Here is a 24,074-nt window from a genome sequence, read left to right as displayed (position 1 = left end):
GGTGTCCTTAGATCTATGAGTCTCTTGTGGGCAACATGTACATGGATCTTATTTTTTAATCTATTCTTATACCCTATGTCTTGTGTTTGGAGTATTTAGTCCATTTACATTCAGAGTGATTACTGCATGATATGAATTTATTTCCATGTGTTACCTGTCGATTTGTTGTTTCTGGTTACTTTCTCTGGTTCTTTGTAGTCTTTGCTGAAAGAACGATTATTGTTAAAATATCTATACTACCCAAAGAAAACTACATATTGAATGCAATCCCCTTTAAAATAATATCAGCATTCTTCACAGAGCTAGAGCAAACAATTGTAAAATGTGTATGTAACCAGAAAAGTCCCCGAATAGCCGATGTAATGTTGAAAATGGAAAGCAAAGCTGGAAGCATCACAATTCCAGACTCTCAAGCTGCATTACAAACCTGTAATAGTCAAGACAGTGTGTTCCTCACAAAAAACAGACACATAGACCAATGGAAAAGAATAGAGAGTCCATAAATGGACTCAGCAGTGGATTGCCAACTAATCTTGGACAAAGCTGGAAAGAGTATCCAATGGAGAAAAGACTGTGTCTTCAGCAAATGGTCCTAGAAAAACTGGACAGGGACATGCAGAAGAATGAAACTGGACCACTTTCTTACACCATACACAAAAATAAACTCAAAAAGGATGAGACTTAAATGTGATACAGAAAACCATCAAAATTCTAGAGGATAAAGCAGGCAACAATCTTTTTGAACTCAGTCGCAGCGAGTTCCTACTTGACATGTCTCTGGAGGCAAGGAAAACAAAAGCAAAAATGAACTATTGGGACCTCATCAAGACAAAAAGCTTCTGTACAGCAAAGGAAACAATCAACAAAACTAAAAGGCAACTGATAGAATGGGAGAAGATATTTGCAAATGACAGATAAAGGGTTTGTAGCAAAAATCTATGAAGAATTTATCAAACTCAACACCCCAAAAACAAATAATCCAGTAAATAAATGTGCAGAAGACATGAATAGGCACTTTTCCAAAACAAGCATCCAGATGGCTAACAGATACAAAAAAATGCTCAACATAACTCATCACAAGGGAAATACAAATCAAAACCACACTGAGATACCACCTCACACCTGTCAGAATGGCTAAAATTAACAACTCAGGAAATGGCAGATGTTGGTGAGGATGTGGACAAAGGGAAACACATTTTCATTGCTAGTGGGAGTTCAAACTAATAGTCTAGGAAACAGTATGGAGATTCCTCAAAAAATTAAAAATAGAGCTACCTCAGTGCACTTGGATGGCTCAGTCAGTTAAGCTTATGACTTCAGCTCAGGTCATGATCTCACAGTTCATGGGTTTGTGCCCCACATTGGGCTCTATGCTGACAGCTCAGAGCCTGGAGCCTGCTTCAGATTGTGTGTCCTTACTTCTCTGCCCATCCCCTGCTTGTGCTCTGCCTCTCTCTCAAAAATAAATATTTTTATAAATTAAAAAAAGAACTACCCTACAATCCAGCAATTGCACTATTGGGTATTTATCCAAAGGATACAAAAATGCTGATTTTGAGGGGCACAAAAACCTTAATGTTTATAGTAGCCCTATCAACAATAGCCAAATTAGAGAAGGAGCCCAAATGTCCATCGACTGATGAATGGATAAAGATGTTTGATCACCAGAATACTACTTGGTGATCAAAAAGAATGAAATCTTGCCATTTGCAACAACTCGAATGGAAATAGAGTGTATTATGCTAGGCGAAATAAATCAGGCAGAGAAAGACAATTACCATATGATTTCACTCATATGCGGAATTTAAGGAATACAACAGATGAAGAGACTGGAATGGAAGGAAAAGTAATATAAAAAAAAGAGAAGGAAGGAAACCATAATAGGCTTTTAAATACAGAGAACAAACCGGGGGTTGCTAGAGGGGAGGTGGGTGGGGGGTTGAGTTAAGTGAGTGATGGGCATTAAGGAGGGCACTTGTTGGGATGAGCACTGGGGTTTATACATAAGTGATGAATCACTGGGTTCTACTCCTGAAACCAATACTATGCTGTATGGTAACTAACTTCAATTTAAATAAATAAATTTAAATTTAAATCTAAATTTAAAATAACTTAAAAAAAACAGGAGAGACTACAATTCCTATATTTGAAGACATCTTGGTCAGCGCTTTACTAAAACAACTGTTCTTGAATGAATATTAAAAATTAAGTTTAGAATTAGTCAAATGTAATATACCAGATGCATATTGAACTTTATTATGATGCTTACTAATAACTTGGATTGCTGTAAGGTGCCTTTGAATAAGGGCTTTAGTTTGAATAATCATTTGCTGATGATGCACTTGATATTAAATTTTCTGAAAGGGAAGCATTTTTATTAGGTAAAGTAAGTTCTAAACTCTGCTGATAAAATAATGGATAATAATGGATAGTTTCTTCTCAACTGAAACAAAAGAATGACCATAGAATTAAGTTATTTTAATGTCTTTTATGCGGCTTTTAATTTATTTTCCTTTATGCTTTATTGTCAAGTTGGTTTCCATATAACACCCAGTGCTTAAGCCCAACAACTGCACTCCTTTGTGCCCACCTCCCCTGTTTTCCTCTCCCACAACCCCATCAACCCTCAGTTTGTTCTCAGTAGTTAGGAGTCTCTTATGCTTTGCCTCCCTCCCTCTCCTTAACTGTATTTTCCCTTCCCCTCCCCCATGGTCCGCTGTTAAGTTTCTCCTGTTTCACATATGAGTGAAAACATATGGTTTCTGTCCTTCTTTACCTGGCTTATTTCGCTTAGCATAACACCCTCGAGTTCCATCCACTTTGCTACAAATGGCCAGATTTCATTATTTCTCATTGTTATGTAGTATTCCATTGTACATATAAAACCACATCTTCTTAATCCCCTCATCAGGTGATGGACATTCAGGTTCTTTCCATGATTTGGCTATTGTCGAAAGTGCTGCTATGAACATTGGGGTACATGTGCCCCCATGCATCAGAACTTCTGTATCCTTTGGGTAAATTCCTAGCAGTGCTATTGCTGGGTCATAAGGGAGTTCTATCGATAGTTTTCTGAGGAACCTCCACACTGTTTTCCAGAGCGGCTGCACCAGTTTACATTCCCACCAACAGTGTAGGAGGGTGCCTGTTTCTCCACATCCTCGCCAGCATCTACATTCTCTTGATTTGTTCATTTTAGCCACACTGACCAGCATGAGGTGGTATCTCAGTGTGGTTTTGATTTGTATTTCCCTAATGACAAGTGACGCTGAGCACCTTTTAATGTGTCCATGGCCATCTGGATGTCCTCTTTGGAGAAGTGTCTATTGATGTCTTCTTCCCATTTTTCACGGGATTATTTGTTTTTCGGAAGTGGAGTTTCGTGGGTTCCTTATAGATTTTGGATACTAGCCCTTTATCTGATATGTGATTTGAAAATATTTTTTCTTATTCTGTTGGTGGCCTATTAGTTTTGTTGATTGCTTTCCCATGCAGAAGCTTTTTATCTTGATGAGGTCCCAATAGTTAATTTGTGCTCTTAATTCTCTTGCCTTTGGAGATGTGTCGAGTCGGAAATTGCTGTGGTTGAGATCAAGGAGGTTGTTTCCTGCTTTCTCTTCTAGGGGTTTGATGCTTTCCTGTCTCACATTGAGGTCCTTCATCCATTATGAGTTTATTTTTGTGAATGGTGTAAGAAAGTGGTCTAGTTTCATCCTTTTGCATGTTGCTGTCCAGTTCTCCCAGCACCACCTGCTAAAGAGGCTGTCTTTTTTCCATTGGATACTCTTTCCTGCTTTGTCAAAGATTAATTGGCCATACATTTGTGGGTCCAATGCTGTGTTCTCTATTCTATTCTATTGGTCTGTGTGTCTGTTTTTGTGACAATACCATTCTGTTGTGATGATTACAGATTTGTAGTAGTGGCCAAAATCTGGGTGTATGATGCCCCCCATTTTGGTTTCTTCTTCAATATTACTTTGACTATTCAAGATCTTTTGTGGATCCATACAAATTTTAGGATAGTTTGTTCTAGCTTTTAGAATAAGGCTGGTGCAACGTTGATTGGGATTGCATTGAATGTGTAGATTGGTTTGGGTAGTATTGACATTTTCACAATATTTATTCTTTCAATCCATGAGCATGAAATGTTTTTCCATTTCTTTGTGTCTTCTTCAATTTCCTTTATAGATTTTCTGTTGTTTTCTTCCTACAAATCTTTTACATCTTTGGTTAGGTTTATTGCTAGGTATTTTATGGGTTGTTTTTGTACAATTGTGAATGGGATTAGTTTCTTGATTTCTCTTCCTGTTGCTTCATTATTGGTGTATAAAAATGCAACTGATTTCTGTAGGTGTATTTTTTACCCTGCAACTTTGCTGAATTCTTGGATCAGTTTTAGTAGGCTTCTGCTGGAGTCTCACAGATTTTCCATGTAGAGTATCATGTCATCTGCAAAAAGTGAAAGTTCAACTTCATCTTTGCCAATTCTGATGCCCTTTACTTCCTTTTGTTTTTTGATTGCTGATGCTAGTAATTCTAGTACTATGTTAAACAGCAATGGTGAGATTGGGCATCCCTGTCCTGTTCATGATCTCAGCGGAAAAGCTCTCAGTTTTTCAAGATTGAGGATGATATCAGCTGTGGTTTTTTCATAAATGGATTTTATGATGTTTATGTTAGTTCCTTCTATCCTGGCTTTCTCGTGGGTCTTTATTAAGAAGGGTGTTGTATTTTGTCAAATGTTTTTTTCTGTATCTATTGACAGGATCATATGGTTCTTATTTTGTCTTTTATTAATGCAGTGTTATCACACTAATTGATTTGCGAATATTGAACCAGCCCTGCAATCCAGGAATAAATCCCACTTGATCATGGTGGATAATTATTTGTATATGCTGTCAAATTGGATTTGCTACTATCTTGTTGAGGATTTTTTGTATCAGTATTCATCAAAGATATTGGCCTGTAGTTCTCTTTTTTTGCTGGGTCTCTGTCTGGTTGGGAATCAATGCGATGCTGGCTTCGTAGAATGAGTCTGAAAGTTTTCCTTCCATTTCTATTTTTTGGACTAGCTTGAGAAAAATGAGTATTTACTCTGATTTAAATGTCTGGTAAAACTCCCCAGGGAAGCCATCTGGCCCAGGGCTTTTATTTTTTTGGGAGATTTTTTGATAACTAATTTGATTTCTTCACTATTTATGGGTCTGTTCAGATTTTCTATTTCTTTCTGTTTTAATTTTGGTAGTGTGTGTGTGTGTGTGTGTGTGTGTGTGTGTGTGTGTGTGTTTAGAAATTTGTCCATTTCTTCTAGGTTGTTCAGTTTGTTGGCATATAATTTTTCATAGTATTCCCTGATAATTGCTTGTATTTCTGAGCGATTGGTTGTAATAAATCCATGTTCATTCGTGATTTTCTTTTTGAGTGCTCTTTCTTTTCTTTTTGAGAAACCTGGCTAGAGTTTATCAATTTTGTTTTTTTTTGTTTTTTTTTCTGAAGAATGAACTCTTGGTTTTATTGATCTGCTCAACTGGCTTGGGGGGGGGATCCTGTATTGTTTATTTCTTCCCTGATCTTTATTATTTCTCTTCTTCTACTGGGTTTGGGGTGCTCTTGCTTTTCTACTTCTAGTTCCTTTAGGTGTACTGTTAGATTTTGTATTTGTGCTTTTTCTAGTTTCTTGAAATAGGCCTGGATTGCAATGTACTTTCTTCTCAAGAATGCTTTTGCTGTATCACAAAGAGTTTGGATTGTAGTATTTTTATTTTCATTTGTTTTCCTATATTTTAAATTTCTTCTCTAATTTCCTGGTTGGCCCATTCTTTCTTAGTAGTGTGGTCATTATCCCCCATGCTTTTGGAGTTTTTCCAGAATTTTTCCCGTGATTGATTTCAAGTTTCATAGCATTATGATCTGAAAGTGTGCATGGTATGATCTCAATTCTTTTATATTTATTGATGGCTGCTTTATGACCCAGTATGTACTCTATCTTGGAGAATGTGCCAATGTGTACTAGAGAAGAAAGTGAATTCCATACCCTCAGGATGTAGAGTTCAAAACGCATCTGTCAGATCCATCTGGTCCAATGTGTCATTCAGGTCCATTGTTTTTTAGTGATTTTCTGTCTAGTTGATCTATCCGTTGCTGTAAGTGGAGTGTTAAAGTCCCTTGCAATTAGCACATTCTTATCAATAGGATTGTTTAAGTTAGTGATTAATTGTTTTATGTATTTGCATACTCCAGAATTCAGTGTGTAGACATTAAGAATTGTTAGCTCTTCCTGATGGATAGACCCTGTAATTATTACATAATGCCCTTCTTCATCTCTTGTTACTGCCTTAACTTTAAAGTCCTATTTTGTCTGATATATGTATGGCTACTCCGGCTTTCTTTTCCCTTCCAGTAGCATGATATATATTTCTCCATTTCTCTCACTTTCAATCTGAAGTTGTCCTCAGGTCTAAAATGAGTCTCTTGTAGACAGCAAATAGATCTTGTTTTTGTATCCATTCTACTACCCTATGTCTTTTGATTCAAGCATTCAGTCCATTTACATTCAGTGTTATTATTTAAAAATATGGGTTTAGGGTAATTGTGTTCTCTGTAAAATTCATGCTTGTAGTGGTGTCTCTGGTACCTTGTATTTCTTGCAACATTTTTCTCATAGGGTCCCCCTTAGGATTTCTTGTAGAGCTGTTTAGTGGTGATGACTTCCTTCAATTTTTGTTTGTTTGAGAAAACCTTTATCTCTCCTTCTATTCTGAATGATAGGCTTACTGGATGAAGGATTCTTGGCTGCATATTTTTCGTGTTCATCACATTGAAGATTTCCTGTTTCCTTTCTGGCCTCCCAACTTTCAGTAGATAGGTCTGCAACCACCCTGGTAGGTCTCCCTTTGTATGTTAGGGCCCTTTTATCCATAGCTGCTTTCAAAATTCTCTCTTTATCCTTATATTTTGACAGTTTCACTATGTTACGTCGTGCCAAATATCGAGTCAAGTTACATCTGAGTGGAGTTCTCTGTGCCTATTAGATTTCAAAGTCTGTTTCTTTCCCCAGATTGGAGATGTTCTTGGCTATAATTTGTTCAAGTACCCCATCAGCCCCTTTCTCTTTCTCTTCTTGTTATGGAATTCCTATGATATGGATATTGTTCCATTTGATTGATTCAGTTCTTGAATTCTCCTTTCATGCTCCTGGATCAGTTTATCTCTCTTTTTCTCAGCTTCCTCTTTTTTTAAATTGTGTCTTCTAATTCACATATTCTCCTCTCTGCTTCTTCATTTGTGCAGTGGCAGCCTCTATTTTATTATGCACCTCACTTATAATATTTTTTTACTTCATCACAAGTATTTTTTAAGGTCCATAAGCTTTGTAGAAATAATGTCTCTTCCATGCCTTTTTTTCACTCCCAGCAATTAATTTCATGACAATTTTCTAAATTATTGCTCAGTTATATTACTTATATCTGTTTTGAGCAATTGTGTAGCTGTTTCTTCTTGGAATTTCTTTAGAAGAGAGTTTTTCTGTTTCATCATTTTGGCCAGTTTTCTGTATCTTGTAAGTCTTAAAAGTTTGTTATGTACTCTGCACCTCAAAGTACTGCTATATTAATGGAGGCTTATAGACTGTCCACAGCCTGTATATTCAGGAAGTGTTCTTTTAATGGTGTCCTTTGATCTCTCTTGTTGAGACTTTGGTTATTTTGTTTTCCTACTTGTAGTGATATTTGGGACTCTACACCATGTGTACTTTGGTTTGTTCCTTGACATAGCCCTCTGAGGCTCTCTTCAGAATAGACTCCGTCTCTTTTCCTCCCAGACACTTGCAATTCATAGTCCTTTGACTTCAGCCCTTTTTTGCTTGAGAAATGCAGGCAGGAAGTACAGAACTCCCTATTCTCTGCCATCTTGCTGCAACCTCTAAATTGCCTCTTTCTTATGCAGCGTTTTGAACATATACTGTTAATGGTCCTGCTCTGGTCTTTGAGACCAGTTCTCCAGCTACAGAAAACACTCATAGCTTGTTTTCATGTTTTTCTTTTTTGGCAAGAAGACTAGCTATACTTTTAATCAAGTTTGTGATATATGATTTCCATACAATAAAAATTCACCTCTTTACACAGTTAGATGAGTTTTTACAAGTGGACACAGTTGTGTAACCAGAACCACTATTTGTGTATTTATCTGCTGATGAACACTTGTGTTATTTTTAGTTTGGGGCTATAATAAATAAGGCTGCTATATATATTCATCTTCTTGTGGACACATGTATTCATTTACCTTTGGTATTTTAATACTTAAAAGTAAAATGCTATGTCAAATGGTAAGAAAGAAACATAATGTCTAATTGTATATGAAACTCCCAAAACATTTGCTAAAGTGTCTGTATTGTTTTATCAATACACCAGCAATGTATGAGACATGTTGATCCACATTCTCACCAGCACTGGCTACTTTTTAACTTTTTAACTTTATTTTTTATGAATATAATTTATTGTCAAATTGGCTTACATACAACACCTAGTGCCCATCTCAAAAGGTCCCCTCCTCAATGTGTATTGCCCATATTCCCTCTCCCCCACACCTCCCATCCACCCTTAGTTTGTTCACTATATTTAGTAGTTTCTTGTGGTATGCCTCCTTCCCTCTCTGTATCTATTTTTTCTCCTTTCCTTCTTCCATGGTCTTCTGTTCAGTTTCTCAAAATCCACATATGAGTGAAAACATATGATATCTGTCCTTCTCTGACTGACTTATTTCACTCAGTATACCTTCCAGTTTCATCCATGTTGCTGCAAATGGCATGATTTCATTCTTTCTCATTGCCAAGTAGTATTCCATTGAATGTATAAACCACATCTTCTTTTATCCATTCATCAGATGATGGGAATTTAGCCACTTTACATAATTTGCCTATTGTTGAACATACTGTTATAAACATTGTGGTACACATGCCCTATGCATCAGCATTCCTATGTTACTTGGATAAATTCCTAGTAGTGCTATTTCTGGGTCATAGGGTAGTTTTATTTTTAATTTTTTTGAGGAATCTCCATACTGTTTTCCAGAGCAGCTGCACTGTTTGCATCCCTCCAGCAGTGCAAGAATGTTCCCATTTCTCCACATCCTCACCAGCATCAGTAGTTTCCTGATTTGTTCATTTTTGCCACTCTGACTGGTGTGAGGTGGTTAACTTTACATATTGTAGTATGCATTGTGGTTTATTTTGATTTCCTTAATGACAAATGATATCAAACATTGTTTTCATGTTTATTGTCATTCACATTTTAATAGATGTGTTCAAACATCTTTCCTGCTGTTTATTCTGTTGGTCGTCCTATAATTGTATTGTAAGCATTCTTTATGTATTCTAAATACAAGTCTTTTATCAGGTATATTCTTTACAACTATTTTTCCCAATATGTAGTTCATATTTTAATTTTTCTAACAATGTAATTTAAAGAGTAAAGATGCAGCACCTGGGTGGCTCAGTTGGTTAAGCGTTGGACTTCAGTTTGGGTCATGATCTAGCATTCTTTGGGTTTGAGCCCCATGTAGGGCTCTGTGTTGACTGCTTGCTTCAGATTCTGTGTCTCCCTCTCTCACTGCCCCTCCCCTGCTTGCCCTCTGTCTCTCTCTGTCTGTCTCTGTCTGTCTGTCTGTCTGTCTCTCTCTCTCTCTCAAAAATGGATAAACATTAAAACAATTTAAGAGCAAAGGGTTGTTGCTGGTTTGTTTTAATTTTAATGAGGTCTTTTACATTTCATGCTTTTCATGCCCTGTTGAGAAAGAGCTTAACCCAAGTACACAGAAATTTTCTCCTGCTTTCCTCTAGTTTTATAATTTTAGGTTTTGTGCATTTCTTCAATTTTATACAAGATGTGAAGTAAGAATTGATAATCTTTTTTATATGGTTTTACAATTGTTCAACCACTCTTTGCTGAGAGATTGAACTTTCTTTCTTCATTGAATTACCTTAGCATCTTTTAAGAAAATCAAGTATATGTGTGTGTGTGCGCGCACGCACCCACACGTGTGCACGTGTGTTTATTTTTTATAGACTCTTCTCTCTTGATGAGAAGAGTAAAGATGCGGCACCTGGGTGGCTCAGTTGGTTAAGCGTTGGACCACCTTTTGACAATAACATAACTTTTTGATTACTGTAGCTTTAATCATAAATCTATTCAGAACACTTTTGTGAGTATTATCTTATTTGAGCCTTACAACCCTCAAACCTAGAATTGCCAAAGATTTCTAGTATTATATACATTTCACATGAGCAAATAGAATCACAGAGTGTAATTGATCTGCCCAAGTTTACACAGTGATCAGTAGAACTTGTACTAAAATCCTCTCAAATCTTTGTCTATTGCTCTTTTCCTAGGAAACTAACAAAATAGTAATGAGAGACCGTGTCTCAAATCAGTAGTACACAGTGGTACATTGGAGATATTATCTTATTAACAGACCCCTATATAAAGTTAGGGAGCTCAACAAACTACTTAAGACCATAATAATTTTAATAATTTTGTTTCCTCCTTTGTGCAAAATAGTTTTGTTAGCTCTCAGTATTTGGCTTTGTGAATGGCACATTCAGTATTACCACATCTGCTATTGCTCATTAGTTGGAGTAAATGGGCTTTGCCTGTTTTTAATCCTAATAAAATGCTGATTAGGTTTAATAAAGGAGTATTCTTTCCAAAAAGAAATTGTTTCTTGAGGTTTCTTCTACTGGAATCTTTTTATTATATTTTTTTACCTTGAAAATTGTTTTCTTTTGGTGATTTCTTTAAAAGTTAGTCTTTGAGTAACAGGATATTTTCCTTCTGTGCTTTATATTCTTTATACCAAAATGTTGTTTTCTTTACTGTCCTTCTAATTTTATTGCTTTTTGTAATTTTATTGTGCATCAAACATGTATAATCCTAAGTTTGCATAAGGTAATGATATTGTTTGATGTTTTCTCCTTCAGAATGAAGAAATCAGATTCATTGAAAATGAGCTAGAGATTCAAAAGCAAAAATACTTTAAACTTCAGACATTTGTTAGAAGCTTGATACTAGCTATGAAAGCTGATGATAAGGAACAACAACAGGTAGGTGCCTGAAGAGAATAGTAAGTTGTATTGTATCATGCTTCAAAATGGCATGTCACACCCGAGTTTTTAATATTTTTTCATTTTTTATACTTCATTCTTGCTTTGCATCAAGAAAATATTTGTTCCTTTATTAACTTTTTAATTTTTAGTACAGTATTTTTGAGAAAAGATACTCAGATATACGTGTGCTACTTTAGTAGAAAATCAAAATAATTAACATACTTTGTTAATTTAAGGCTATACTCAAGTAAGGGAAAATTTTAAAAATCAATTTTAAAGAAACTCTCAGAGTGTTTGTAGAGACCAGGCTACCTAAACTGGAGGCACATATTGGAACGTTTCTTGAACAAAAGAGGTAGGGTATTTGCCTCTCTTCTGGGTTTCAGTTACCCTCCAGACCTCACTAGATTTCACTAATGTTTGGATATCTTCTATTTCATGATACGTTGTTTATCAGTAAAAATACATTGTGAAATTCTTTGTGACCACAATGCATCATTTACTTTTCCCAATTTAATTAGAATATTTAATTCATACGAAGGTGAAATGTAATCTCTTTTGTTTGTCACTATGGACTTTTATTTACAAATTCCTCCCAAATTACACTTTTTGTTTCATTTCTTTATGGGAAATTCGTATAAAATGTATTAAGCTTGCTAAAAAACTATAGAATTTTATTAAATATTCCATTCAATACTAAATGATACCATATTTGTTTCTGAGTTGTATGCTATCGTGTTGATTTCTTGTCAGAGACATTCAATGAATACACAAGTAACCATTAATTTGGAAGCAGTCTTGTAGGCTTTTATTGAGTAAGGAAATCTCAATAGTAGTGTACAAAAATTCATCTCTTATATACAAGCAAGACTGTAAGTCCAGATATCTCCAAGGAAAAAAGAATATAGCGTGTTAATATCCCACGGTTTGTTTTTTTTTAAATGTTTTATTTATTTTTGAGAGATAGAGAGATACAGCGTCAGCAGGGGAGGGGCAGAGAAAGAGGGAGACACAGAATCTGAAGACAGGCTCCAGGCTCTGAGCTAGATGTCAGCACAGAGCCTGACGCGAGCTCGAACCCATGAACGTGAGATCATGACGTGAGCTGAAGCCAAACACTCAATTGACTGAGCCACCCAGGAGCCCCCACAGTTCTTTTCTATAAAGAGAATTTACTTATCAAATTCAAACCAGTATGTACATTATGTGCCCATTGTTATAAATTTTCCTCTTCCCATGCCTCACACACACACAGACATTCCAAGACAGTAGTCTTCAGTTACCTTTACCATCTTTATTTAAGCATGTTGCTCTATTATGTGAGTTACCATATTTTATGGCATATTAGAAGTGTGTTTGTCTTTTAGGAATATAAACTATGGATTTTAAATGAATAAGGTGGCAGTCTTAATCATGGTCCCAAGTGTACTGTAAATTTCAAATAACTGTAAAAATATTAGGTTCAATCAGAGAAATAACTTGGAGTGTGTTCCTGGTCCCAAAAGTTATAGCATGGTTTGAATTCAGAGTTACATGGAAAGCTAATTAGCAACTGTTTAGGTGTCTTGATATCTAGGAACAATGCACAGACTGAATTTTATTTTCTAATTAGGTCCTCATCCCTGGATTGGTTCTTTCTCTAAGAATACTTAACAAATAAGAAAAGTAAATATTGTGTATTTTACTTTTCTCCTTCTCTTATACTTTTCCTCTGATAAAAGGCTAATGAAGAAAGATATAAGAAAACATTGGCTATTAAAAAGGAGAAAGTCATACAAAAACTACTGAAAGTCACATCATATACAATCAGCAACCAAATAGAAACTGCAAATTTTTATAGTTGAGATCAGATATAATCAATCTCATAATATAGAAAACACCAATAGTAGTTTATGAAAGTTATTATGGTGATCTCTTAAGTCACAAATCTTTATGTTATGAGATACTTAGAGGTATATTTATGGAAGAAACTAATGTTTATTCTACTTAATAAAAGAAAACCATTGTGTCATTTGTTTCTCATTTTTTAAAATCCTAGTTTTTTCTTTATTAATTTGGTTTGGCTAAGCTGAGTGAGATGAGTGGCATACAGAATATGTTTCCTCAATGAAACTGGGCTTTAAAAGTATATGACACTGTCTGATTGAAATACAAGATTACCCAGTTTTTTTAAATTAAAAATAATTTTGGTAGCAATTTTTAAATAAAAATAATATTGCCAGCACTGTACTATCATGAGTTATTGTATTTCTTCCCCTGATAATTCACTGTGTGATTCCAGCCAGGTCAGTTGTTTTTCTTGACTTTTCAATTTCTCCACTTTGCAAGGAAAATAAGAATGATTAATATTATGAAACTTCGCATTCATGCCCTAGGACTTAGAATAAGTGTTACAAAAACAGATACTATATTTGGGAATTACTTTAATCTTTTGGGAATAGTGGCACTAGGTCAAACTCTGAGGACAGAGAGATGAAGGACCTAGAGTAAGAAAAGTTAATTTTTTACGTTAGTATCTATAAAAAAGGCAATTCTAGCAATTGTCATAATCTATAGATTTGTTTAGTATGCCAATGTTGCACACATCCAATAAGATATTAAAAAGAATAATGAAGTAGACATCATGCTTTACTAGTGTCCTATATTGCCTTACATATAGTCAGTCAGCTACATGAAATGCAATTACAAAAAAATAATAATTCTCTTTTGATTTGAAGGTTTCCTCTCTAGAATTGAAATTATCATTAAATCTGTTCATTCAGTTGACTTTTTAATATTCTGAGCACATGTTCAATGAATGTTAGTTGGGGCACTTTGCCCTTTTTAATATGGCTTCTTCACAGTTCCAAAGTGAATTAAATCCAGTGATATATTTCTCACAAACTATGATCAACCAATGTCAGCAAAGACTTTGTTTCACCTTGACTGGGATAGTGATAAATATCTATTCTAAAAGAAAATGGCTTTGTGTCCTGTTACTATAATCTAATACCTTGGAAAGCATACAGTGCCATTAGATGACTGCTTTATAAATACTCCAAAATTCAACAAGAAGTTCATGAGCTATTTAACAACATAAAATAAATAGCAACTTTTCTATCAGATAGAAGTTAGTCTTTCCTTATGCAGATTGACAAAAGGGATAAAGTTTCTACTCTTGCCTCTCTGCTATTAGACAAAAAGCATAGTAGTCATTTATTTTAATAAATAGAATAGAATGTGTCTTATTTCAACAGTGGATTTCATAAGATCTCCAACATGCCCTACCTTTCTATTCCTTAAGTCAGCAGTGGAAAACTTGTGTATGTCCCTGTTCCCCTGGTCCTTGTTTAGACTGCACCCAAAGCCCACACTACAAGTAATTCTATCTAAAATTGCCTATATATGCTACATTATTTTTAGTATTGGGAGCTTCAAATCAATCATTTAGTTCACAGTTTTTTTATGATCAAGTAGGCATCAGCACTATCTATTACATAAATGTTTATTAATCATTTATTTCTCTAGTATGGATGCATGTTCTGTAACTCCAGATGAAACAATTATACAATGGAAAAGCTTAGTTCATGGGTCCTGGCTTATCTTAATTACTTATAGAGAAATTAGTACCCCTCTAGGTACATAATTCCAGAGCTGTGAATTGCTCAGCTGTGTCCTGGTGAATGCTTGGTCATCTATGTACATAGCCTAAGAAAATTTTAAAAGTTACTTGGATTTTCAAGTTGTTCGTGTTTAGTCTAAAATAAAATAACTGAGGGGTGCCTCGGTGGATCAGTGGGTTAAGCATCCGACTCTTGGGTTCAGCTCAGGTCATGATCTCATAGCTCGTGAGTTCCAGCCCTAAAATGGGCTCCACAGTGACAGTGCAAAGCCTGCTTGGAATTCTCTCTCTTCCTTTCTCTCTGCCTCTCCACTGCTCACTCTCTCTATCTCTTTCAAAATAAATAAACTTAAAATAATAAGTAGAATAACTGAGCTTTTTCCCCCTAATTGATAAGTTCTTTCTCCCACTGAAGTACATAATAGCCTTGGGAAATGAGTTTTTCTCTAAAGGACAGCATAACAGGGCAGGAGTATTTTAATAAAGAATATAATTTTAAAGCCCTTTAGCACTGATCAAAGAACATTTAAAACTAGTATAAAAATCACTTATCTCAAATACTTCAAAGCACTTGGTTCTGAATAGTTACTCATTTCCCTTCTGGTTTCCCTTTTGTCTGAGGTTTCACTCTACCCAATCCACATTCTCAAGATCTAGTATTTTGTTACTTTCTTAATATGTTGTATGAAGTTTTTCTTTACCTAAGATATTGTATAAGGTCCACAAGAGAAATGCTCCATTCTTTAAGTTCATAAAGACTAGTCAACAAGAGAGAACTACAACTATTAACATGAAATTGGGGGGGGGAGAAACCTGTCCACGTACTAATTTTTAAACATTGATTTTTCTGACTCAGGCACTGCTATCAGATTTACCTCCTGAATTAGAAGAGATGGATTTCAACCATGCCTCACTGGAGCCTGATGATACCTCATTCAGTGTGTCTTCTTTATCAGAGAAAAATGCCTCAGACAGTTTGTGATTTGAGGGGCATATATGAAACAGCCTTTTGGCTGCTTAAAAGGTGTGCATTTCAAGATAACTGCATTCTGTTGCTTCAAAACTCTTCAGTTGGAAAACCATATTGTTGAAACTGACATGTTCTGTGAAGGATGGACAAGATATAATGGCTACAGTGCAAAAAATGTATATGAAATTTAAAAGCAGTGTTTGAGAATTTTTTCCCAACTGATAAAACTCTGGGGAAAAATTGTATTTAATTTTTAGGAATTTAGCTATGAAATGCATAATGCCTAATTTCTGAAAGTTTTTTGTTTGTTTTTTAGAAGAATCTTAGTTTTAGTAGTAGTTTTGACCAGAGACACAAAAATAAAGGCATTTCAACTTTGCTTATTATGTTAATAAAACTTGGTTAGTTTTGTTTTGTAGCCATTACATCTTTCTTTTCTCACTTTTTCCTATCATCCACATACACTTTTACTCAGGAAAGTGAACTGAAATTTGAAAACAAAACTTTAAAAATGATTTTAACTGGATGAGTCCTGGGATTTATTTTCCAGCTCCTATGAGAATTTGACTTTAGCTAATGATTGAAAATTGAAGTGATTACTGGTGCAAAATTGTAAATTGTTGGCATTCTTCCATTTCCTAACCCAGATATTTGGGGAAAGGGGGAAAACACTATGGAAAAGCAATTCACCAACATGAAGTCAAATAAATTATTATGTGTACAGAAACAAAATGTTGTAAAAGATTAGTCTTAATGGGGATTCTTCATTTTTGCAAATGGCAAACATTGATAAAATCCATATTCTATTGGTAAATTTGTGTAACTGAGTTAGTTGAAATGTTGCACAAATATTACACATTTATCACTATTTTATAATATTTTTGGGTTACCTTTTATGAAACACGAAGGTAAGGCAATGAGATTTCTTTTTTAATCTAGTCACTCAGCTTTGCCACAAAATTTACCTTATTGTCATATGAATTTTCTACAGAGCCATCAGCCAAGGATAAAATCCAAAAAGACGTATACACTACTATGGTTGTAAATCACAGTTCTAGTTTCCTGGATACTATTTTTTTTTTTTTTAGGTGTGAGGGAGTGTCAGAGAGAAACGGAAAGAGAGAAACCTATGCAGGCTCCATGCCCAGCACAGAACCCAGAAAAGGGGCTTGATTTCACAATAGTTGAGATCATGACCTGAACCAAAATCAAGAGTTGGAAGCTTAACTAACTTGGCCACCCATGTGCCCCTTCTGGATACCATTCAGAGTACACCCCTAAATGAACATGTTACCCAATTGTACTAGAATGCTATAAACTATAGCCAATTCTTTGCAGACCATTCCTTCTGGAGTACCAGAAGGCATCACCAAGACGCATAGAAGGGAAAGTGACAGTTTCTCCCTGAGCACACAGCATCATGTATTTCTCAGTTGGCTGTGTGCATTTGTGTTGCATGGATACATTACTGTCTACTCTTAAGAGTAGCTAGATGGCTTTTCAGTCACCAAGTTTCTGTGTCGTATATTTTTGTAATTTGTAAGTAAAATAAAATTTGATCTTGGAACTAAAAAATACTAATTTATGAATGCAGAAAAGCAGTCATGACTTTTTGACTTTGAAATGTTCTCTCCCCACATACACAAATAGGTAAGTTTCATTGATAATCCTTTATTTCTTCAGTAATATATTTATTATCATTGCCATGCTACTGCTATGGTTCTTCTGTTAGCAGAAATATTTCATTGGTTATGTACGATCACTTTTAGCTGAAAGCCATATGGTTCTTTGAAAATAATGTTTTAGTACTCCTTGCTGACAAGTAAAATTCCACTCAAAAAAGGAGTGCTGAGTAAAAGAACCTCAGACATTAGGATTAAATTTATCAGTTACACCAATTCCTCCATGATATAAAGAGTCTCTACTATGTGCAACATTCTTAAGGTAGAATGAACAAACCCAAGGCTTTTTTAAAAAAATAGTATATTGTCAAATTGGTTTCCATATAACACCCAGTGCTCTTCCCCACAAGTGCCCTCCTCCATCACCACCACCTCTTTCCCCAACTCCTCCTCCCCTTCAACCCTTGGTTCATTTACAGTATTCAATAATTTTTCAGGTTTTGCATCCCTCTCTCTCCCCAACTCTCTTTCCCTCTTCACCTCCCCATGGGTTTCAAGTCTCTCCTAGGAGCTCCTTCCTAGTTGTTGAGTTTATCTTTAAACTCTAACTTCTTCTGTTTCAATTTAAACTCTTTTTTTATTTGTTTTTTTTTAATCACTAAGTAAGGATAAATTATTCTTTCTTACATCTTTCAACTTTATCGTTTGCATTTGTCACACTCTAGCAATTAGTCACCAAAAAAAATCTTCATTGAGCTTCTGCTATAGGGACATTGGATTTCTACTCAATAAGCCATGAACTTCAAAATTAATTATATCTTTTCACATTTTGAGGGGTATTAATAAAAATTATATAAGTAGAAATTTTAATAGATTTAAAGATTCTGTTAGGTGTAATTTCTAGAAAAACTTTTTATCTACAAATTTGAGAAGAATCATAAATGATTCCTTTGTCCCTATTTAAAATTCCATTAAAATAGAAGCAATACATTTAAGACTCCTTTTGTTTTGGCATTTGTGTTTCACCCCCATGATTATTTACCTTGCTATCACAAAAATAAAACGTTTTAGGAGCACTTTGGTGGCTCAGCCGGTTGAACATCTGACTTGGGCTCAGGTCATGATCTCATGGTTTATGAGTTCAAACCCCACATTGGGTTCACTGCTGTCAGTGCAGAGCCTGCTTCAGATCCTCTGTTCCCCTGTCTCTCTATACCTCCCCTGTTTTTGCTGTCTCAAAAATATATAAACATTTAAAAAATTAAACATTTTAAAAACAAAATGTAGTTGTTCTGTAGCAAGAACCAAAAGAAATAACTGTATCTAGAAAAAAATCATAACTGACAGAATGAAACCAAGCACTGCAGATTTTTTTAAAGATACCAATGTCAAGTATTAAAATATGTATTATGAAGAAAATATATCTTTAACACATATAGATGAAATTTTTGAGACAAAGCAGAAAAAATATCAGTTTGACTCATTTTGTAATATCTTCATGACTGGGGGGAGAAAATTAGCTAGTGTTTGTTTCTTTAGGGCTTTGACACATTAAAGCATACTATACTATCTGAAGTATCTCTTACAAAGACCGATACCAAGGTTAAAAAACTTGTGTTTCCTTCAACTACACTTTAATGTCTGTGTTCAGCTTAGAATAACCCACCAGTTTCTAAGCAACAAATGTATATATAAGGGCACTTACCTTAAATGTGTATTTTAAAAATAACTTGAAGATACCTTCCTCATTTCAGCCAAGCTAACATTAGACACAAGAAAATGAGAACTGCAGTTACACTGGAGAATAGCAAAATTAGCACATGCAAGGAAAATGTCAAAAGAAAATTGGTCTTTTCATGAAAACTGGAGATGTTCCATTGTAAAATCAGGTATCAACATTAAGACTTCTATGCTACCATTGTAATCATGATAAGAATATTTGTCATTGTTGGAGGAAAAAAAGCTGTAAACCAATCACATCCTGTGCTCTGTATGCTACCAAGATTTCAAAAAATGTTGAAGAAGCCATTTGTTCTAAAGGCAGCAGCATGTATTTTAAGGTACTTTCATAGTCCACCATCTTTAAGATTGTAGGAGAAAACATGAGTAGTATATTTTAAAGAATTCTAGGCTCTAGGTTAGACTTTGTTGCCTTCTGTTTTGGGGAGTAGGGGAAATTCCACTCATTTTCAAGGAATTTTTTCCTCATCTTAGTCTGATAGTTTATGATCATTTTAAAGAGAAATTCTGAAAACTTTAACTTCTGTCCTTCCTCCACATTGTAGTGATGGTGTACCAGAAATATTGTCTATTTAAAAAACATATATTAGATTTTCATTCAGGTCGTAAAAATGTCAATTCTGATATATTGGCCTTTTAAGGGAGCTATCAGCACTATAATGTTTAAAAGACGAGTACAGTGGGTTTATCTTTGAAGTTGGCATTACCCTGGGCAAACAACACTATCATACTCATCATATAAAAAGCTGTTCTCTGTGATAATATGAGGGAGGAACCTACTAATTTGTGAGACTGCAGTCAGCATACCATTGTCCAAACAAAACCATTATTTAAGAGCAGATTTGCTATGAGGGAAGGAGAATAAAATAATATTTTCATGAAAATATAATTATGATTTTTCCATTAAAGTTTATACTTGAGTATATATTGCTCTGCATTGAAATTTTATTTTGTATTAACTTGGCAATTCCTTTAAATAATCTCGCATCCCATTTTACTGATACTACCTCTGAAATATACTACCACCTTAAAACCACATCACTGTAATGTGATCATTTGTAGGGTTTTTATTTAAAGTTTTATAGAGGCAATAAATGATTTATAACTAATAGACATCTATTTCTTTCTTTTAATGTTTACTTTTCCAAATCTTTGTGTTTTAAACATTGTTCACTTTTTAATGATATTTTCCTCCCCCAAATATGTTCTTATTAAAAAGGCCTCCCAAATATAGAGAATAATAAGGTATTATTATTATAGGTCAGAGAAGGGAGAATATGGAATGCTCAAGTGGAAATTTGGTTATCTTCCAAGCTGACACATATGTCATCTTTAATTTACTTTACTTAAAAAAGAATTACTCCAATGTCAATGTGATAGAGTGAATATTCTATAATAGAAAACAGGTTTGCCCATGATAGGATAACTAAGTGGTAAAAACAGCAAGTAAATTGCCAAGGTATAAACAAAGAATGCTAACTTTTTTGGCATTTTTTTAAAGTGGCAGTGTTGTGTCTAACTTTGGCTCTCTTGACACCAGTAGAGGATGCTTCTAATTTTGGCAAATATGCCCATGCCGTTTTTGTCAACGTCTTATACCAATTAAAACACTTTGTTACCCAACTAATGGGAGAAAGCAGGGGGTGAGTTTCCAATAGCACAACAGTAGTTTTCTTTTCCAGTTGACAAATTTTCAAGAATGTTGCAAGGAGAAAAATTGAATACAAATATGCATTTCAAATGACCCAAGTCTTTATGAGATCTGCAAAAACATTGAATTAAAGTGGTGAAATCCTTTGATTTTATGAAAAAGAATGGGAATTATTATAAATCTGTTTAAGAGACAAGTCGATGGTCAGTAGATGAGTATGCCCATAATATTGACTAATGCTTTTCACAACCATTGAGATTAGGTTTATTTTTTACATTTCTTGTGTAGATTATATTATAAAAGTAACATATGTTAACCTTATGCTTTCTAGAAAATGTAGATAGTATAAAGGAAAACAGAACCATGTACAGTCCCAAAATCCCGATAATAATCATTGTTAAAATCTTAGTATATTCCATTCCAGTCATTTCTTCCGCATATTACATATATCCAGCAAAATTAAGATTATACTGAATATGCATATATGGCTTACTTCTTTTCTTAATGGTATGAGAAATTTTTCTTGGAACCATTTGTCTCCCAGGTATTTTGCTTTCAATTACATTTGGACTTAAAGGGTGAATTTTTAAAAATTGATATGAGAAAACAAAAATTCTACTGATGAAAATATATCTGTTCTAGAGAATTAATAAGTATCTCCTTTACATAAAACGTATACTTCTTACCCTAGATTTAAAACAAATGATGTTATCTATTTACCCTCATGATAATAAAGTTCTTATACTTTCGCTGCAAATAACAAGATACTTCTCAATACTTCTACCAAGGTAATATTTTTGTCACCAACACTATAAACTATCCTAAATTTTAAAAATAAAACAAAAATCATTATTAGGTATGAAAGATCTCATATTGCATAAACCAATATGTGCTTGAGTAATATTTTTTGAAGTAAGCTGGAATTCAATCCCATTTTTTCTCTTAAGAAAGTTCTTATTATTATTTCTTTTTAATTCAAGTATAATTATCATATAGTGCTATTAATTTCAGGTGTACAATATAAATATTTAACAATTCTGGACATCACGCAGTGCTTATCACAAAAATATACTCTTTTTTCTTTACTTCTTTTTTTTTGTTTCGAGAGATAGAGTGAGACAGAGAATGAATGGGGAGGGTCAGAGAGAGAAGGAGACACAGAATCTCAAGCAGGCACCAGGCTCTGAGCAAGTGTTCAGCACAGAGCCTCATACGGGGCTCAAACTCATCAACCGTGTGTGAGATCATGACCTGATCTGAAGTCGGTTGCTTAACCGACTGAGCCACTGAGGCACCCAAAAAAATATACTCTTAATTCCCTTCACCAATTTCACCCATCTCCCCATTACCCTCCCCTCTGGCTTAACCAGTTTGTTCTCTATATTTAAGAGTCTCTTTTTTTGTTTGTTTGTTTCTTCTTTGTTTATTTGTTTTGTTTCTTAAGTTCCACATGAATGAAATCAAATGCTATATTTCTTTCTCTGACTGACATTTCACTTAGTATTATAACCTCAAGATCCATCCATGTTGTTGCAAATAAGAAGTTCTCATTCTTTTTAATGGCTGAGTAATATTATAATTATATATATTATAGAACCTATTCATATATATATAGTATATAAGAATGTATGTATATATATATATATATATATATATATATATATATATATATACACACATGAACTATCTTTATCTACATGGCCTATCCTTTATCCATTCATCTATGTATAGACACTTGGTTTGCTTCCATATCTTAACTATTTTAAATAATTCTGCAATAAACCTAGGCAATAAATGTGTTAATCAAAAAATCAAAGAGGAAATAAAAAATATATACAAAGATAATTGAAAATTAAAACACAGTAGTCAAAAATCTATGGGAGGCAGAAAAATTTATTTTAAGATGAAACAATTTTACAGGTTTACTTCATGAAGCAAAAAATCTCAAATAAACAACCAAAAATTACACCTAAAGGAGTTAGGAAAAGAAGAACAAAACCCAAATCTAGTAGAATGAAGGAAGTCATAAATAATAAAGCAGAAATAAATGAAATCAAGACTAAAAATCAACAGAAAAGATCAATGAAACCAGGAGCTGGCTCCTTGAAAAGAGCAATAAAATTGATAAACCTTTAGCCAGACTCATGGGGGGGGGGGAAATAAAATCAGGAAAAAAGAGAAAGAATAACAACGGACACCACAAAAGGCAAAATATTCTAAGAGAACATTATGAAAAATTATAAGCCAACAATTTGAACAACCTAGAAGAAGTGGGTAAATTCCTAGAAACATACAACTTTCAAACGTGAATTGGAATAAAGAAAGTTTGAACAGACAAATTACTAGCAATGAAATTGAATCAGTAATCAAAAAACTACCAACAAACGAGTATAGGACCAGGTGGAATCGCAGGTGAATTCTACCAAACATTTAAGGAAGAGTTAATACCTATTTGTCTCAAACTATTCAGAAAACTAGAAAATAAAAGAAAGAATCCAAATTCATTGTATGAGGCCACCATTACTCTGATACCAAAACCAGATGAAGATACTACAATAAAAAGAGAACTATAGGATAATGTCTCTGATAAACATAGTTGCAAAAGTCCTCAATAAAATATGGACAAACTACACCCAACAATACATTAAAGAAATCATTCATCATGATCAAGTGAGATTTATTCCTGGGATACAAGGAACTTCCAAATCAGTCAGTCTGATACATCACATCAACAAGGGAAAGGATAAAAGCCATAAGATCATTTCTTTTTTTTTAATAGTTTATTGTCAATTGGTTTCCATACAACACCCAGTGCTCTTCCCCACAAGTGCCCTCCTCCATCACCACCACCTCTTTTCCCCCCTCCCCCTTCCCCTTCAACACTCAGTTCTTTTCAGTATTCAATAGTCTCTCAAGTTTTGTGTCCCTCTCTCTCCCCAACTCTCTTTCCCTCTTACCATCCCCCTGGTCCTCCATTAGGTTTCTCCTGTTCTCCTGTTAGACCTATGAGTGCAAGCATATGATATCTGTCCTTCTCCACCTGACTTATTTCGCTTAGCATCACACCCTCGAGGTCCATCCACATTCCTACAAATGGCCAGATTTCATTCTTTCTCATTGCCATGTAAGACTCCATTGTATATATATACACCACATCTTCTTGATCCCCTCATCAGGTGATGGACATTTAGGCTCTTTCCATGTTTTGGCTATTGTGCACATTGCTGCTATGAACATTGGGGTACACGTGCCCCTATGCATCAGCACTTCTGTATCCCTTGGGTAAATCCCTAGCAGGGCTATTCCTGGGTCATAAGGGAGTTCTATCGATAGTTTTTTGAGGAACCTCCACACTGTTTTCCAGAACGGCTGCACCAGTTTACATTGCCACC

General features: G+C 34.6%; 1 protein-coding gene across 4 annotated transcripts in view; it reads left to right on the top strand.

Annotated features, from left to right (window-relative positions):
* Positions 1–24,074, top strand: part of HDX (highly divergent homeobox) — a 184,689-nt gene that overhangs the window by 157,130 nt on the left and 3,485 nt on the right. For 3 of the 4 annotated variants that reach the window (XM_029930868.1, XM_029930872.1, XM_029930873.1), the window contains 2 exons: positions 10,973–11,095; positions 15,556–16,395. In XM_029930868.1, coding sequence (XP_029786728.1) covers positions 10,973–11,095; positions 15,556–15,681 — 249 coding nt within the window. In that variant the 3' untranslated portion in view covers positions 15,682–16,395. Of the gene's footprint in view, positions 1–10,972; positions 11,096–15,555; positions 16,396–24,074 lie in introns of those variants that run through there. The other variant, XM_029930869.1, reaches the window with a different exon arrangement.

Source organism: Suricata suricatta, chromosome X, assembly GCF_006229205.1.
Source record: "Suricata suricatta isolate VVHF042 chromosome X, meerkat_22Aug2017_6uvM2_HiC, whole genome shotgun sequence".
Taxonomy (NCBI): Eukaryota; Metazoa; Chordata; class Mammalia; order Carnivora; family Herpestidae; genus Suricata; species Suricata suricatta.
The sequence above is the reverse complement of the archived record's forward strand: the minus strand, read 5'-3'. Positions and strand labels throughout refer to the sequence as shown.